General features: G+C 34.7%; 1 protein-coding gene across 1 annotated transcript in view; it reads left to right on the top strand.

Annotated features, from left to right (window-relative positions):
* Positions 1–18,989, top strand: part of DPH6 (diphthamine biosynthesis 6) — a 198,708-nt gene that overhangs the window by 59,584 nt on the left and 120,135 nt on the right. The window contains 10 exon segments of the mRNA XM_032691281.1: positions 2,911–3,005; positions 6,794–6,881; positions 12,433–12,468; positions 12,470–12,552; positions 12,554–12,585; positions 13,474–13,520; positions 13,522–13,606; positions 14,950–14,953; positions 17,077–17,122; positions 17,124–17,205. Coding sequence (XP_032547172.1) covers positions 2,911–3,005; positions 6,794–6,881; positions 12,433–12,468; positions 12,470–12,552; positions 12,554–12,585; positions 13,474–13,520; positions 13,522–13,606; positions 14,950–14,953; positions 17,077–17,122; positions 17,124–17,205 — 598 coding nt within the window.

Consider the following 18,989-nt stretch of genomic DNA (forward strand, 5'->3'; position numbering starts at 1 on the left):
TCTCAAAACCCATATTTGCAGGTTTTATCTGTTATTGATACAACGGTAAATAGATTTTGGATTTGTAGGGAGTATCTTTTACTTTTGGCATGTGTTCACAAAGTTCAACTTCTCTGGTACTACATATCAGGAAATAGAACTTAACTTTTTATTGTTGTTGTTTTTAATTGTACTAAAAGTTTACCCTAAGGAACAGGCAGTGAGACCAGAGTTGACTTGTATTACTATAATGGGCCTGTTACAGTTTGTCTTTTGGATACATAACAAATAAACATGAAGTAATAGTTTTATTTTTAGAAAAAAAATCTCTAGTTGAGGCATAATAAGAGGCACGTTAATGTTAATTGGAAAAAATAACCCCAACAAACAAATAAATCCACAACCCACAAGTTCAAAAATATATATTATCACCTAAATTTTCAGTCTTCTTATTTACATTAGTTTATGTGTACAGTAGAAATTATAATAATTACTGACATAAAGGTGAGGTATTTTGTTGCTGTAGCAGCAGACAAATGGATGACTAATGAGTGGGAAAAACTTTTTGCAAACATTTTTCTACTACATACAGGATATTGAACTTATGAGCACAATGATGATCTGCCACATACTTTTAGCAGGAGTGAATTTTACTGGCTCAGGACATGGGCATTGCGGAAAGCAGAGTTTTTAAATTGTAGCTTTTTTCTAAATTATAGGTCTTTGATTAATTATTGAGGAGTGGTTGCTAGATAATTTCTAAATTATTAAGTTGCTTTCATGTCCCAGTGTTTCCTCTGTAACAGGAGTCTTAGCTTTTTAAGCTAAAGAATTTTCTGGCAACTTGCGAAATCTCAGAGGGTGCTTCCACTCTCCTTAGAATTTGTTAACAGAATAGTAAATGGACTAGCTCTGCTAGTAGACAATAGGAAAATGTTTGTTTATATGCTTGCCTCAGAAGTTGATGAGAATATCTTGATGTAAAGAGCATTTCTGTAGTTACAAGAATTTACTAAGTATTACAATTTCTGTCTAGGAAGAAAGCGTTCACTTAAGAAAGGAATCACTTCATATATTTATCTTTGATTACTGAAGTTAAGTGAGAAAAATCAGTTTTAGTCACTGTGTTTTCTTCCCAAGATAGGACTAGACTGTTCTTTGGGTAATGTTTGGGCTAGTCATTTATATACGTTGTGTCTCATTCAGTACTTAAGATAAGTTTTGTGTAGTCTACAAGATGTTTTCTTCATATACTTCTTTTGCATTCTGAATTAGACTTGCATTACTTGCAATTAGTTAAGTGTAATTTGTAAAATTGCAGTTTTCTGGCTCATCTAAACAAGAAGACAGATTTAGCAATCATAAAATTTATATTAGAGTCCAAGCTGTCGTATTGTTATGAATATAGCATCCAATTTGCAAAACAAAATAATTTGTCTTCAAAAAAAATGTTAATATTCTAAATTACTAAAAGGCACAGTTCTGATGTCATTGATGACATTTTAAAAATATTGCTGACTTTGTTAAATGAACATTAAGAATCTGTTCTATGAGCTCTGTTCCTGTTGACATTTGTGGGAACTGAAAATCCTTTAGCACCTTTTATAATTGGTGTCAAGAATGATGCTGAAGCCAGTGACATTGAAAATGAGGATTTCTCACAACAAAGATAGGAAATAGTATCACATCTTTTGAGTATTCAATGTTAATTTGCCAATAATTATTCTAGACACGAATGTTTACAAGCAGAGCTACCAATTTTGAAAGTGACTTGGAAATGGTTATTCCTAGTATTCACCGTGGAAAAATTACATTTAGAAAGATCTTTCCTGGTTTTCTGTCTTTATTTTTAAATAGTTTTCTTAAGGTTTTTTTGCAACAAGAGCAAGAATAAAAGGTTTTGACTAACTGTTTTGTAGGTTGTCCATTCTTGTTGCATCAACATTAATTATTCTTGATGTATTTGTCCTATAGAAACCTTGTTGCCATTGTTGACAGATGGAGTTGTCTTTTATGTCAGGAGTATAATTTTTTAATGAGCACTTGATTAAAGGTTTTCTTTTACTCCTTTTCTTTGAAACAAAATGGGAAAGGAAAAATGAAAAATAACTCTCATAACAAGACATTGAAAAAAATTTTAATACGTGTTCCAAAAGACATTTAGATTTTACACCACCAAACTAAATATTCACATAGAGCATCACCAAGGTATTGTTTTATCAGAGCATTTTCCTTTTTTTCAATTTAAAGGCTAAAGAGTTTTTAGGCCCTTTGGTGTAAGTAACTAGAGTTATAAACATTCTTTGGAGTTTTAAAATAAAAAAAAACCACTTTGAAAGAGAACTGTAAAATAACAAACTGTACATTCAGCTTCACTAATAAAAATATGGTATCATTTGAATATATCAAATAGACTTGCTATACAAATATTCTGGTAACCATTTAAAACATGGAACCCACAATGTATACTATACATAATCCAGTCTCTTGTTTGCCTAAAAGGTAATAAGCAACAGATTTGGAATTATTTTCTCACCTCCAGACAGAGTTTTTCTAACCCTCTTCGACATGTTGTGGAGAACTGCATTGCTACTTCAACTGCAGAAGCATCATGGGTGGGCTTCTGCTCCTTTAAGGAAATGCACAAAAGAGTTAAATAAATATTCCCAATACTAACATTGGTGTTTGCAATGGAGTTGAAGACTGCAGTTCAGCTTCTCATGAGCTACTTAAAGCAGAATGTTCGTACTTGGGATGGTACTTGGCTTGAAGCAGCTACTGCTGTGATGCTTAACAAGGTGATATAATCTGGTGCTGGAAAGATGGATTTCTCCTGCAAATACCCTGCTGGTTTTGACATTTTTAGCTCTATATGTTTAATAGACTGCTTTAATGTAATACTTGTGTGTTTTAATTTCCCTTTTGTGCTAGCTCTCTGAGAAATATGGAGTCCATGTTTGTGGAGAAGGTGGAGAATACGAAACATTCACTCTGGACTGCCCTTTATTTAAGAAGAAAATAGTTGTGTAAGGAACAGTTTCTTCTATTTCTTTATATTAAAGTAACAGGTACATATCAAAAGTTTATCTTGAGACAACTAGAGGTGGTAAGAGGTAAAACATGGCATTGGCAGTGGTAAAATATGTTCTCTAAATTTACACACACTTTGTTTAACCCTGGCAAAGTCCTCTGAAAACCTAAATCAATACTTGACAAGATGAGGCCTTCAAAGAGGTCTATAAACTTTTAGACATTTGCTCTTTCATTTACTTGCTGATTATGGCCTGCAGTAAAACTGATACCTATGCACTGACACTTTTATCCTTTCCAGAAGTGCAAATTGCCTGTAATATTTATCTTTCATTACAGCTAAATTTGATAAACTGCCACATCAGTAGCCTGTGGGTCCCATTAATTGTGTGTGTGAGTGTGTGAGTGTGTGAGTGTGTGAGTTTAGCAGCTTAGAATGATAGTGATAAACATTTTTCTTCAATTACTACAGGATATTTTAAATACAAACTTTCCATGAATCCATCTCAATTACACTGCGTAGTTTATTCCTTTGACATAAATTACTAAAATCTGTGTAGTGAAATATGGAAAATCACAGAATCATAGAATCACAGAATCAGCTGGGTTGGAAGGGACCAACCATCAACAAGTCCAACCCTTGATCCACTACAGCTGCAGTTGCTAGACCATGGCACTAAGTGCTACATCCAGTCTTATCTTAAAAGCCTCCAGGGACAGAGAATCCACTACTTCCCTGGGCAGCCCATTCCAATGTCTGACTACCCTCTCTTTGTGTCTTGATGCAAGTTTCTTATTAGCCTGTTAAGTAGCTAAGCCTCCTTGCTTCAAGTGAGAAACTTTGACTGCTGTTTCGTTTCTTAACAAGTAAACAGACTATTAATCATGTATTGGTGATTGATTATCAGTTGTCTTAGTGAGGGTCAAGATTATGGAGCATATAGACATGATTAAGGCTTTCACAGTGAAGGTCTATTTGTTTCACTTCAGTGTAAGACTGGGATCTGTCTGTGTAAGCAATAGAGAACAAAGAACAGTTAGCTCTGTTTCATTGCATGGCATTTGGGAGGAGATCAATAGACAAATTGGTAAAAGTGTTGGCAGGTAGTCTGGCAGATATCGCTGAAATACTGGTTGACTGTACCCTTCATTTGAGATCAACCAAAGGGCAGTTTAAATAGGAATGTATTATAATATATTTTAAATGTATTTCATGCTATGAGTGGTTTAAAGACAGTTCAGGTAACTAGGAAAAGCTAAAACAGAGGTGGTGTGACTAAGTTGTTTTTATTTCTCTTGGTGATACTCCAAATAATAATAAAAGTTAACAATAAATGCACAAAAAATACATAAAACCCAAATATATAAATCAGCGAGTATTTAATAATAAATATATGACTCAGTGGACTGATAAACAGTTCCTCAACTATTTCTAAATATACATTTCCATAATGGAAACTGAATAGCTGCATTGGCATTGTGTGTCTCTGGCTACATTAGTCCTGCTTAGCTCTTACATTATTCATGTAATAAAGACATGTCCTTTGAGGGGCCATGCACATGAAATCTATTACTTTATGAACATGTTAAGAAAAATATTTTGTAGTTCCTTTGTCATTAAATAAGTTACAAGTTTAGTTATTTTCTATTATCCATTCTTGCTTTTCGTATACACTGAATCTAAACAGACTTTTTTATCCTGTTAACTCTGCTAGTATAGTTTCCAAATGTTTAGATATCCATGGTTCAGGTATACATCTGCTCTGCTGTACTGGTGAACTGGGACATGCAGGATGCAAGTAGGACTGCTTCTTTTACTTTGAAGTTAAATATTTTTTTCCCACATTTACTAGATATTCTTTAAATTCAACAGGCACATACAGTTAATACCTAATTTTTTTCATTCTAATATCAGCTTTTCTGTTAATTAGTTTTAAGTAGTAAATGCATCATTGAAAAGTACTAATTTCCCCTATATTGGACTTGAATAACAAGCAGAAAATGTTTATTGAGAACGTACTCAGACACGGAGGATACCCTGGTATGAGGTACCACTGGAGTCTTGGTGTCTGTTTTTTTGTATTTTTAATGATATATTCCTGTTACTAAAGATTTCCAAAGTCATTTTCTACTGATTTTTGTTAAAAGACACCATGGTCATTTGAAAAAAAAAAATGATTTTAATCTTAAGGAATTTAATTTAAAAGGTATCTTATGTTCATATATTAAATATAAACAATATTTTAATAATAAAAAATCTTGCTAATTACTCTGAAGAATGAAGCTGAGGCATATTTGTCATAATACTTTAAGTTTGCTTAAAGGGAAGTGGACCTTCTTATGTTAAAGGTATTTATAATTATTGTGCAATATTTCGTTATTTTAAATCTCAAAATACATTTTCTAGAACGGCTATTTCTGTTAATTTTACTCTATAAGACACTGGGATCTGGCTGAGACTCCAACTGGTTTGAGTTTGCCTGGGTTTTATTCTAGCATTACTAGAAATCTATCTATATCATCTCATTGAACACTATGAAGGTACGAAGGGCACTGTGGTTTCAAGGAAGTTATGTGTTCTTATTCCTTATTTACAATGATTTTGGGATTTTCTTGTACTGCGCTTGAGTTTCTTTAACGTTTTCTTTGCATTTCTCACCTTCTGATGTTTGTTTCCTAGAGCTACCTTTTTCTTAAGTAGTAAAATCATGCAGATGGATATAACAGATACTGCCTCTTGTGAATCAGTGTGACAGATTGTGTCTGTAAAAATGAAAACTAAACCTAACTAATTTGAATCAGCACAGAGGAAGTTTATCATTGTTAGCAACAAATTTGGCATTAAAAAGTTGTGTCTAGTAGTCTTCAATATCAGATGCAAGATGATTGAATCAGTCAGTTTCTCAGTGTGAAATATTCTGTGTTGTTAATACTTCAAAAACTAATCCCTGGAACATAAAACAATGGACTTCTAAAAAAATCTGTTGATGAAATTAAAAGATTGCTTTACATATTAGTCTCTAGGATCTAAAACATAATGTAATTTATACTTCCATAGACTACAGCTAACTGATTCTCTCAGTATTGGTCTGAAAGTGTGGGAAAAATAAGGGAAGATTGATGAGCAGAATTGTAAACACACTCAAGTGGCTTGCAGTTGGAGTGTCAAAAAATACGCGTATCATACTAATTGTTGTTTGACCTTGTATGTTAGATGAGTAGAACATCTGTGTTTAGATAACATAGGCCTGTGATAAACTTAGGGGCACCCTATCAAGCAAAAAATCATGCTTGAGATTCCTGCCCTGCTGTAGGAAAGATCAAAGCAGAATATTATGCCTGTGCAAATCTCTGAAGTACAGGCAAACCCAGCAGGTTTGGTGATCCTCTATCAAGGACTGAGACCCTGCAGTGCCTGTGTCCCCACTTTTGTGCCTCTGCTTGAATGCTGCTTTGGGGACCCCAGTTGAGAGGTAATGAAGCAAACTTACACTTTGCATTTCAGCTGTGGTTTTGTGGTTGTTCATGCATCCTGCCAGTGCCAGTTGACACAGGAAGTATAGTTTATTCCTTTTGAAAATTGAAAATTCTTGAAAATAATGTGTATGTTTGACAATATGATTTTATATACCAAACTACTTTTTCTTATTTTATATGGAAACACAGATAAGAAATTAATAGATTTTCAATTAGTTACCTTGGAGTTTGTGTTATACAGAGGCTAAGTATTGTCTATATATAAAATTATATACTAATATTTGATGAAAAACATTTTGTATTTCAGAGATTCAGCCAAGGTGATCGTGCATTCTGCTGATGCATTTGCACCTGTTGGCTACCTTCATTTTTTAAAATCACACCTGGAGAATAAGGCAAGTAGTTTGAAAATGTTATCTTCCTTTAAAGATATATGCATGCTTTCTATTTTTCTGTTGCTTTGTCACAATTTGGAATGAACCTACATATTCTCATGTGGGTGTAATTTCAAATAACAATGTACATAATTTCAAATAACAGTGTACATATTTCATTGAATTTCAGAACTTACCATAAGGAAAGAATGAACATAAATGCTTCCTTGTGTCAGGTGAGTATATTTGACACAAGGAAGTATAGTATATAGGTAGTATATTTGTGTGGCATTTTTCATCTTGAAGCCTCAAGGTGCTCAGCCAGCATGGTTCAGTCAAGCACGTGTGTAACCTGTGTTGTACAGGTAGCTACACTGTAGAACACAACTGTATTAGGAAACTGTATGAACAGTGTTGACTTGCTGTGAGGTGGCATCTCTTCTTGATGTTTCTGATGTAAGTGGAAGATTTAAAACCTCACTAACCTTCAAAAGCTCGGGTTTTGAACATACTGAATTTTGTTTTATTTTTTCTGTATGAAAGATATATCTAATGAATGACTTATGATCATGTAGAGGAGATCATCTTGGTCAAAATTTTAAAGCAATCATTAGTTCACTGGGATTAGTTCTCTTAGTTTAGGATTCTATAGAAACAGCAGAACAGGAATAGGAATTCTGGTGGTTTAGAGGTTGCAGACGTTCATATGAGCAGAACTAGGGTCAAACCAGAATTTATTTTCTTAGTATTTGTCGTTGCTTTCTGTTTTTCTTTTATTATTTTATAGGGAAAATTAATTTTTTTTCTCCTGGGTCTCTATAAGTTTTAAGAGATTGTTATAGAGTGTTATTGATATTTCACATTTCATGTCTCTTAAGCAACTACATTTCCTGAATGTCTTTCAATAGATCATGCCTCCCCCTCTTCCCCCTCCCTTTTTTGTTTTTAATTTTATTTTTCCAAACAGGTAAAATACCTCTATGTTTTTCTTCCATGATGGCCTCATTCTTGCCTTGGAAAGTAAATTGTATTCATCCTGCCAGTTTCTAGTTTGGTATTTCTTTCAAAACTAAAACATTAAATATTTATGTGGGTGACTGAAAAGTGAGTCTAACTATGTGAAGCAAAACCAAATAAGCTGAATAAAGGAAAATTGGAGATGGGGCATGGTGGGGAAGAGTGATAATATATTAATATTTCTTTGGGGGCTCTGACTTTATTGCTCATGGCAAACTTGACGCTAAAATGCACCTTACATCCCTACAATGTGACAGGCTAGGGAAAATGAAAACCACAAAGCTTTACATAAATCAGGAAAAAAAATCATATTAAAATGCACAACATTTTATATAGAATCAAGATTTTCCTTACATCTCTTCAGTAGTTCTTTTCCCCCTCTTATGTAGATGTTTTAGATTTGGTTAAAACCTCAACCCTTTCAGGCATTGTTGTTGTAAATCATATTTCCAATCCATTGTAGACAAAGCTGTCACACTTTCTAAGGGTAAGGTTTGCAGAGGCTTGCCCTGGACTTTGGTATATAAACTTAAGTATTGTAGAGTTAAAAGAAAAATAGTCTAATTTCTGCAGTGGTTGTCTCATATAGGAAAAGAATTAGAATCTTTTGGCCATAGATTATTTTATGTCATGATAAAATAAGCTAAATTTCTGAGAAGTTATGAGTATGGAGAACTAGTAAGCATTTCAGAGTATGACTGTTAACATCATTTAACTACATAATGAGAAATGCATGCCTTCAAGATGATATGCCTGTAGTACTGTACTTTTGTCACTATTTGGTGATAACCAGCCCTACAGAAAATTTTAACTATCAGTTAGTAAGTCAGCACTTGAAGTCCAATCCTATAATAACAAAGTACTGCAGGGGAAAACTGCTTTAGAAGGGGAACTAATTTTAGTTTCAGGCTTTCAAGGATTACCGAAAATTAAGCAAAAAGAAAATGCACCTTTAATGAACAATATGTAAAGTAGTCACTTGTGTAAGCACTTTGAAGAAAACTTAATAGACTCCACAGTGAAGTGTAATTCTGATAAGTATTATGACATCAGGTCTGTTATCATTTCAGCTATGAGGTATACATATTTTTAACTGTATTGTATATTAATTTTTATCATTGTTATGTGCCACAGTTGTTAATTTTACATTCTTTGAATTTACTTTTAAAATCATTATGCAATTATAGCTAGTGTAATCTTAGTCTCTGCTGTCTTTCCTCCTCTATAATGCATTTTCTTTAGCTAAATCTCTTCATGTTTAACTACAAAGCCCTGCCTAGAAATTGTTTTAAATTGTTTCTGGCAGCAAAATGAGCCCTTGTGCCTAGGGGAACATAACATTTTACTCACTGTTCTGGTTTAATGCATTACTGTGCACTTCAAGATGTGTTTTTGCATAATAATTGAAGCTTTTTTAACACACCCGCTTTTCTTTTTAAACAGTGATACAGAAAAGGCTAAAGCGATAAATAAATATTTTATTAATAAAATATTATTAAAAATTTGGTAGATACTTTTTATAGGTATTTTATATATTAAGAATAAATAATAATGGCAATAAGACATTAATGTCCAAAGCTTGGGAATGCCTCATTTACTTCAGGGTAAAAAACAAGGTCACCGCTCTAATATAGATACCTAGTTTATCAATATTTTACTTTGCCAATAGAACAGTCACGTCATACATTTACAGTGCAGAATGTTTTTTTGTTCAAGGGAGACAAGTTCTGAAGCATATTCCAGAATCTTTAAATCAAGTGTATTGGCTTTTGTACTCAATAAAAAATTAATTTTGAATATTTTCAATTAAGAAAAATGCAACTGTGAAACAATATTTTTACTTTGTCAGCACAGTGAACTTCCATAAATTTTTGTTTTCTGCATATGGACTGTTATTCTATTGTGTTGCCTTTTAAGTGATCATAAACAGAAATTAGAGCTGTTGGAGCCTCTGCTGCTGGGAACATACTTTTGATGACAGTAGTGAACATATTAGCTATTGTTCATGCTTTCAGGTTTGCTCTTTCCCTCATTTAATAATGAATACTTTGTTCCCGTGTTCCAGTGAGTAGGAGCACTTGTACATCAAACAATACAAGCTATGAAACTGCAACCCCCTAAGTTATGGATATCCAGAATTGAGAGGGAGTCATGTAGTTTTCTTTCTACATTTGGCAGAAGAAAGGATTCTGTTTGCCTATAAGAGGTACAGGAATCATACCTGCTGCTACTTTTTCTTGTATAATACTATTGCATTATATTACCTCTCATCAATTGATATTGTGTTTTCCTGTTTGTAAATGATCTTGACTTGTGTGGGTGGAACACTTTTCAGAAGTGCAAGCAGTTTCCCCCTGTTAAACATCAGGAAATCTATTTCACAGGTCAATTTGGAGATAATTTTAAAAACACTTGTAAAGTGTAGACTCATAAATTTAGAGAAGGTTTTCAGGCGATATTTGCATGTCATATGTACTAAAGGTGCATGATCCTGCAGGTTATATTTGATTTAACATAGTTCCCTGTTTCTGTCCAGTTCCTTCAGGCCTGAATTATTTTAGTTAATCTACATGCAGGACTTCAGCTGTAGAATTAGACTTTATGAGTGATGTCAGGGAAAATAGGAAGGAATTTCAAGTTGCAAAACATGTTTTGCTGGTGTCATTGTGGGTAGCATTTTTTGAATACTTTGTCATCATTGAATGATACTTCTTCTACGTAACCTTTAGTTTCCCTTCTGCATCATAAGAAGGTAGATAATCCTTGTAGTTTTGTTTTCAAAACTTGGTAACAAATACTGCAAAATTTTTTTTGTATACTGATTTATTTCAAACACTAAGATAGTAAATAAAGGATTTTCTTTCCTACTCCATTTGATTGCAGGTTTAGTCCAGTTCTCTTAGAAAAGATAATTTTTAGTACCCTTTTCATAATGAAGATCCTTTATTTGAAAGAATTTTGGAGTAAAAGACTTTCTTTCCTATGAGTCTGTGTATTGTACTTGAAATACTGCAAGATGTATGTGGCCTCTCTCATTATATTTATTTCAAGGAGTTCTGTTACCAAGGTACATCAAAAGAAATAAAGAGATGATCATAATCTTATGCCTTCTGAGATCTCTACTCCACTGTATTGTCATTGCTGCTCAGTGGGAGAGTTATCAGTTTTAGAACTGTGTTGTGATAGGTTTTTATACCAGTTTCTGTAGCGGAGAATGTAAGCTTTTCAAGAAGGCAATCTGTTGTTTTCATAAAAGACCACTGCATGGAATTTCAGCTATATCAGTCAAAGTCCTAGCTCCAAGGCTTTTTCAACAGGAGAATTTGGATCTTGTAACACTCGTGCATTTGCTTAACTTCATTCTGAGCGTGCTTGCATCAATGACATGAGTTATGTGAATATAGTTAAGCGTATGCATACATGCAGGCTCTGATCCAAAATTAGATTGGTATCACAATGTACAGTGGGTGTGGGAGAAACTGTGTAACAAATGAGAAAATATTGCTTCTGTGAACTAACATGAAAATGTTATGTGATAAAATAGGTTCTGTAAGATTTAATTAAAATGTCATTATAGCAAGCTCGATGTTTTCTTTTTAAAGTGATGAGAATATTATTCAGGGAAAGTTAGTCTATTTGTGGCAGTCTATAAGTTTTAGCTTCTTAGATTACTTTCTCTGTTGAGAGGAATGGAAGACCAACATTTGTATGAGATTTGAATATACCTACTAAACAGAGTCTGGCAGCTCTACTTAGGCTGTCATTGAGCCTGCTGTTCTTTGAGTGCCAGGGTTCCACACCTAATACTTTTCTGTAGCATGCCCCTGTGTTGCTGCAGAAAGCGATTATTTACCCATGGTTTTTGAGCATTGTGGGAATCAGCCTGTAATGAGTCATTGTGATGTATCATAGATGTTGACATCAACAGTTGTCTCTAATTATTGTCTATAATTATTTTTGCAATTACATAGAGATATTGTAAAATTTTCTGATATATCATAGTAATTTCCAAAAATTTTGCAACTGATCAGCTTTTATTATTTGTGGAAACACAGATGTATACTTTTATTTATCTCCATGAAGCAATATTGATATAAACCTAATTATTTATAAAATATTGTTCAGCTTCAAGTGGTTCGATGATGGTATTAACTATAAAATTGTCACTTTTGTGCTTTAATTCCTTTGTTCACTTAGTTTATACTATTTTTTAAAAACATAGTTTTTAAAAACTCCTGTATATAATTGTGGAATAGCATTACTTCATCATATTATTCTTCTTGAGTCTCATAATTTTTCATATCTACTGTCCTTACTTACTACTAAGTTTGCACTTTTCTTCCATATGATATGTCACAGGAGTATATTATGTTCTACCAGTTTCTGCAATCTAATGAGAAATCGTATGCTATTCTTCTGCGAATTATTCTAAGATATATGCCTGTTGAGCATATAGTATTTTTTGTAATTTAAACACATAATTTGATAAAATGTGCTGATTGTCATATTGCTTGGCATGCTGTTTACTTGCTTATTTTGTAATGTTTGTCTCAAGCAGGAGGAATCTTCAGGTACTTTTGTGGTCAGTAATCTGTTCTTGTGACATAAGCTGCACTGATGACGATATTTTCCCTTCATCAGAAGACGATGAACCACAGAAAACCATTCCAGTCATCTGAAGCCTTGAAAACCTAATTTTTGGATTTCAGTGAGTTTGCACAGTTTTAAGAAAAAAAAATCAGAAAAAAAGATTGAATATTTCATGCCAGGTGGACCATGTGTTATTAGTATACAAACATTCCTGAAAAGAATGTACTAGACCTGTAATAACTATCGGAAAAAAGAGAATCTACTAGAATGTATTTTTCTGATATGAATTAATAGATCTGTAGTAGTGAAGCATTTTGAGTTAGGTTACAGGAGCATAACATTTTTCCTTCCTTCTCCCACTACTCCCTCTCCTCCTGGGAGTACCACAACATCAATGTTATACCATGTACAAAGGTGGATAAAGTTTTCTGAAGATTGTTTCACAGCTAACAGTGTTAGTATTGAATAGTATTGAGGTACTTGGTATTTCTTGGATATTAATAAGTGCCTGATGGGCTTTAAAATGTCTAAACATTATGCATTTGCAGAGATTATCAGAACCAGGTTAAGCACCTAACTTCCATTAGAATTTGGAGTACAGGTTTGATAATCTGTTTCCATGTTGCTTGGATACTTTTGAAAATTTTAGTTTTTCAGTGTCACCTCTTGTGCCAAGTCTGTAAACAAACAGGCCGAGACATTGTAAAAGGTCAGCAAAAATGTAAAGGAGAAGAGAAAGTAGTGAAATTCTCAGCTAAATGTTACTTAATTCATATTTTCTGAAGGCAGTGTTGGAGAAGAATTTGTCAAGTAGCATTTGGAAGTTTTGCTATCAGCACACTTTAAATTTTTATATCTGTTTGTAAATATTTTTGAACATGTTTTTACAGTTTGTGATTTTCTTTTCCATAGAAGTTCTTCTTAATTAAACAATTTAAAATATATCCTAGGTTAATCTGAAATCTTTCATTATTATAATCATAGTTCTATTCTTCGTTCCCCATAGCTAAGACGTTTGCAAGTTCAGGAAAATCCCTGAGTGGTTACCAGTGGGTTTTCAGGTGTCCCTGCCTACTTCCTTCCATCAAAAGACACGAATGCTCAAGATGCAGCACGGGAAGCATTTTCTTCTCTCAGAGGTGCTTTAGTCCGTTAATACATTATCTGCTGTCACTTAATAGTGTTTTTAATATGCTATTAAGGAAGAATCTATATTGTCATGTGGTTTTACAACTTTAAATGTTGTGGTTATTGGTTTGCCATCCTCATTTTGCATTTGATTCGAATCTTTGATATCAAGACTGCCAGCTTTGATATTTAACACATCATATTTTACTGGCTTTGAAGACCCCGGAAAGCCAGAGTAGTGTTTGTATCACTGTAACAATACTATTCCCAGTACTTGCCCACTTTATAGCTTTCCTGAAATATATACTGTGTGTGTGAGTATGTATGTGTGCTATGGATGCTGTCCTACTTGCTAAAACAATTTTGTAGCTACCATAATTTTAAATTAAGTTTTCTCAGAAGTTGTTGTGCGTTTTGGCATCTAGGATTAGGTCAGGAGCAGTAAATCTCATTTAGTATTCCTAATGTAAAGGAGATATTGCTATCTTGGGAATCATGAAATCCAGGTTGCCTTACTATCCCACTCTTACAAGACAGTGACATATAAAATAAAATGTTCATGGTTTTGTTTTGTATTTTTCATTGAAAAGTTTAAGTAAAGTATGTTTGTACGTGTGTCATTCATAAAAATGAAACTAATTTTCAGTATCTAAATGGTTAAGCTCATATTCTTTTTATGAATTTGTGTAAGGTATCATCCTATCATATCATATTTTTTTGCATGTGCAGCAGAGCATTCAGGATGCAATATAACATGGAAGAGAAACTTTAGAATTTTTTTCAGAAGCAAATTTATACTTGGTAGAAGATCATTAAGCTAGTTTTTGATTGTTTGGAAATCAGCAAGGTGGATATGATCAGAAGTTTACTAAAAATGACAATAGTTTTTATCTGCATGTCATCTATAAAGTGAAGCAAAAGAGTTGTGCAGTGTTTTATTGTGTTCTTATTATATTTGAATGGAAGTCTGCTTGTACATACAGCATGTATTTTTGCCTTAGCATCTGCCAAAAAAGATTTGTCTTTGACTAATGCAGTAGCCTATTGCTTTCAGCAGATTACTTGCATTACCTGTATTATTGCAAGGAAAAAAAGTAATTTTCTGATCCTTTGTGGAAAATATCAATTCTCACATTTATATATTCTCTTTTTGGAAGTGGGTGTGGAAAGCTGAATGACTTATGGTTCTGTCATGGCAAAAGAAACTATTTGTTTCTGAGAACTTAATCTGCCATGGCTTTTTCTGAACTCGTAATCTATACAGCATTTCAGTCTTCAATGCTGTGAGAATGGAATAAGCATAGTCCTTTTAACCTCTTTGCTGGGTTAACTGATTTAATCACTTCTAAAGTAGATAAGTGCTGACAAAAGGATTTGGAAATGGAAATTTATTACTAGATGCTATGAAATGTTGTTCAGTAAAAGGGATGGAATTTTATGAAGCCTAAAATGGGAGGGAATGTCTTATATTACTATTTATACATTTAGTTTCTTAAACTCTTTCGTTAAACTTTTCTTTAGATGTGATTAGAAGATGACAAGATTGCTGTGCTTTATATATATAAAGCAGCTCTGGTGAATTTTTACCATGGTGAAGTTCCATAGGCTTGAAGGAAACTATATGGATTTTTATTACACATGAAACTTTAGTCTAAAATGCTACTTGCGTAGACAGTTTGAATACTCTATTTTGTGACTCTCAGCCTAAGGATGCTGGATAACCACTTAATAAAAAAATAAAATAGAAAAAGAAGCTGTACTTCAGCCAATGTAACCTCTTGGTTAGTTCTGTGTTAGGCAGTTCTGCTTAAGTAAGAGTGAGTTTCACCTGATCATATTTCGTATGAGTGTCTTGAAATTCAAGAGAAAGGCTATATAGTTTCCCTGTATATCCTGGAGATACGCTATATAAGATTCCTCTCCCTGAGAAACAGAACTTCTTGTGAAGAACCCAAGTAAGATTGGTAACCAATTCACCATTTATGCCTTTATACTAGAGAGAATGCTTTGGGAGTCAATTTTATTCTGATTACAATCCAGGGAGAAGTTATTTTCCACTATTCCTCTAATTCATGCAGGGAGAAAGGGATTGTACTTCTACTTAGCCAATTTTTTAAAATAAAGGCAGAAATTATGAATTTATCCAAATCACTGCGTTCAGCTTGCTCTGTGTCCACAAATTAGAGTCAGTTTGTTGGCTCCTACATTTTAAGTTTGGACTGAAGGTGTTTGTGTGTGAGGAGCTATGTGTTAGTTTGCTGGGGGTTTTTTCTCCCTCCAGTATTTCATGTAATGCTTCAGAACTTCTAACTGCAGTCCAAGACTCTTTCTTCTTGACTAAAATTCTGGTTGGAAATTTGAAATTTGTCCTTTTGTCCTCCTTAACTGGTGACATAGCAGCTGGTATTGACATAGTGATTGCTGTCAGGCAGCATTCAAATACATTTGTATTTTTGGACAGAATTGCCATTGTGTGCTAATTTATCAGCTGATTTTTCTGGACATGTATTTTGATTTCACTCTTGTACTTCTCAAATGGAAAACTGATATATAAGTATATACATGTACACACTGTAACATTAAAGGGCAAGATCCCCAAAGTTACACTGAGAAGAGCTTTACATGACTTATTTAAATTAGGTGACATAGTACTCTCTTATTATATATGTTCTATATTCAAAGAAGCTTTTGTCTTCATTTAGTTTCTACTGCTCATGAGTTACAAAAGATCCACACTGCAGAGCAGATCACATATCTTGTTACATGATTGACTATATAAGAGTAATACATTCTCCCTGAGTGCTATGACTGGAATCTTCTATGCATACACATTCAGATGATCTTGACTTCCTGGTGTCTTTTCTTTAGCTGTCTGTCTGAGCTTTCTTCTGCTCTCATCTTTCCTTCATTTCTCCTGTGGCCACTTCTGTTTCCTATTGTCTGTCTTGCCATTCATACTCTTTTTTATGTGAAGATTATTATTGCAGTGGAGTCTTTAAAAACAGCTTAGACAAGCATCCCTCTGGAATAGCATATAAATATTTGATCTTTTCTTTGAAGAAGGTGATGCACTGAAGACCTCTTATTGTCCCTTTCAGTTCAGTCCTTTTGTGATTCAAAGTCCTTTGTAGATTCTAGCTGTCATAAAATGAAGCTCCTGCCCCCACATGGAGATAATAAAAATTACGGATACAAGTAATTTGCACTGTAACATATCTGCATGCATGAGTGCATGATGTGTTTTCATGGGGCAAGAATTTACCACTGCTTAGATTATTTTGTATTCTGTTTTTGTGTATTTGGAAAACTAACATGAAAGAATTTAATCAAAACAATAGCTTTATATTGGAAAAAGTATATTGCAAAGTATTCAGTCATATTATTACCAGGTTGGTTTTGCTGAACAAAACCAGGATTTGTGTCTTTTCTACACACATTTAAAATATTCTCTCTCTAACAGCTATATTATTTTATCCTGCAGCTATATGACTTCAGAGGGATTGAAACTGAAGGATATTATTTTGGTTTCATCTGTATATGAAGAGCATGAAACATTTCAGTGCTATAAACTCAGTTTATGAGACAGAATTGATTGTGTCCACCAGCAAGGGTAAGATTAGACTACTACTATAGTATATTTATGATACACTGTAATACACTGAATTATTGTTGCCATAGTTTGTGAAGCGTTTTACAAATGTTGTGCCTCAAAGACTTAGAAGTAGAGTTTTGCTGCCTTTGGAGTAATCACATCACAGCTTCTCAAGTCAAAACCACTAAGGTTTGAAATTCTTGCCTTATTATATATCATAAGGCTTACAAATGCCTCCCTTCCCCCATTTGGACTTACAGAAGGATATCATTGTTTGCGAGTCTTAGTTTTCTGTGGATTGAGTGAACTGACAACTGTTTTATATTGCTGGGATTTTATTTGCTTTTCCTTTTCATTTGCATTCCATGACCTGCTGGCAGTGCTTCTCAGAATGCATCCCAGGATATCATCAGCCGTCTTTGCCACACGGGCACATTATTTGCTCATGTTCAATTTGGTGTCCATCAGAAACCTCCAGTCCTCTGTAAAGCTGCTTTTGTGCCAGTGGGCCCCAAAATACACTGGAACTCGGGTTTCTTTCTCCCCAGTTGAAGGACTTGTAGCTTCTCCTTGATGAACTACATCAAGTTCCTGTGTGCCTGTTTCTTGAGCCTTTCAAGATCCATGTGGCTGGCAACTTGCCAAGCGGTACACTGTGTCCCATCATCCAGATTATGAATGAAGATGTTGAACAGGACTGCACCCAGTATAGGCTCCTAGATGTTCACCTGTGAAACTTTGTGCCAGTGATCCCACTCTCTGGGCCTGGCTGTTCATCCAGTTTTCAGTCCACCTCACTGTCTGCTCATCCGGCCCTTACATCAACAGCTCTCTTGGAGGATGTTACAGGAGACAGTGTCAAAAGCATTCCTGAAGTCCAGGCAGACAATATTTACTGCTCCCCCCCTCACCTACCAGCCAGTAGTTTCATCATAGAAATTCAGTCTGTCCTATCTTCGTACTCAGCTCCTCTCTAAGTCTTTCCTGGGTGAGGGACTCTCTGCTGAGTGTGTCTGGGTACCAACAACTGCAGTCCCATGTGCCTGGGTGGCAGCGACTGGAGAGACCCAAGTGAGCGATCCCAGTGCCAGCTGTGGGTGTGTGTACCTGCGTGTGTGTCTCCTGTGTACCTGTGTGTGTGTCTCTGTGTGAGTGCAGGGTTTGCAGCCTCCTCGTATGTCCAGGTGACAGCAACTGGGGAGAGGGGGATCCAGGGGCAACTGCTGTGCAGATGGAGTGTCTGAGCTGGGCTGCTGGGCAGCTGGGCTGCTTGGATCCCCAGCTTGGTAACCAAGTTGTACATGTGCATGTTTATATTGTTTCCAGTGCAACTCCACCCTGCGCAGCCAGGGAGGGGAGCGGGCTGAGGCTTTTGATGCTGTCTCAGTTTGTGTGAGGGCTCTGTGTCTCTGACTGCATTGATTGGTGTGGCTGGCCAAGGCTATTTGTGTGTATGTGGTGCATATGTCTGATCTGTGTGCCTGTACCCACTGGGAATACGTCTTGGCCTGGCTACGGGTTGGAGTGGGTGAATGGAGCTGCGACAGCCTCACCTCTGTCGGACTGTTTGATGCAAACTGATTCCTCCTAACTAGTAAAAATATGGAACTGCAGAAAAAAGGAAAACAAAGCACTGAGATAGAAAGTAGAAGGGAAGTGAAACAATGCAAAAGTGTAGGAAAGCTATTTATTTCAGTTTGTATTATTATATGAGGCCTTTGCAAACTGTAATATCCTTATTTCCACATTACTATTATTGCAATTTGTAAAGTGAAAAGGACTCTGCCCCGAGTCTTGAGCAA

This window comes from Chiroxiphia lanceolata, chromosome 6 (genome assembly GCF_009829145.1).
Source record: "Chiroxiphia lanceolata isolate bChiLan1 chromosome 6, bChiLan1.pri, whole genome shotgun sequence".
NCBI classification, from domain to species: Eukaryota; Metazoa; Chordata; class Aves; order Passeriformes; family Pipridae; genus Chiroxiphia; species Chiroxiphia lanceolata.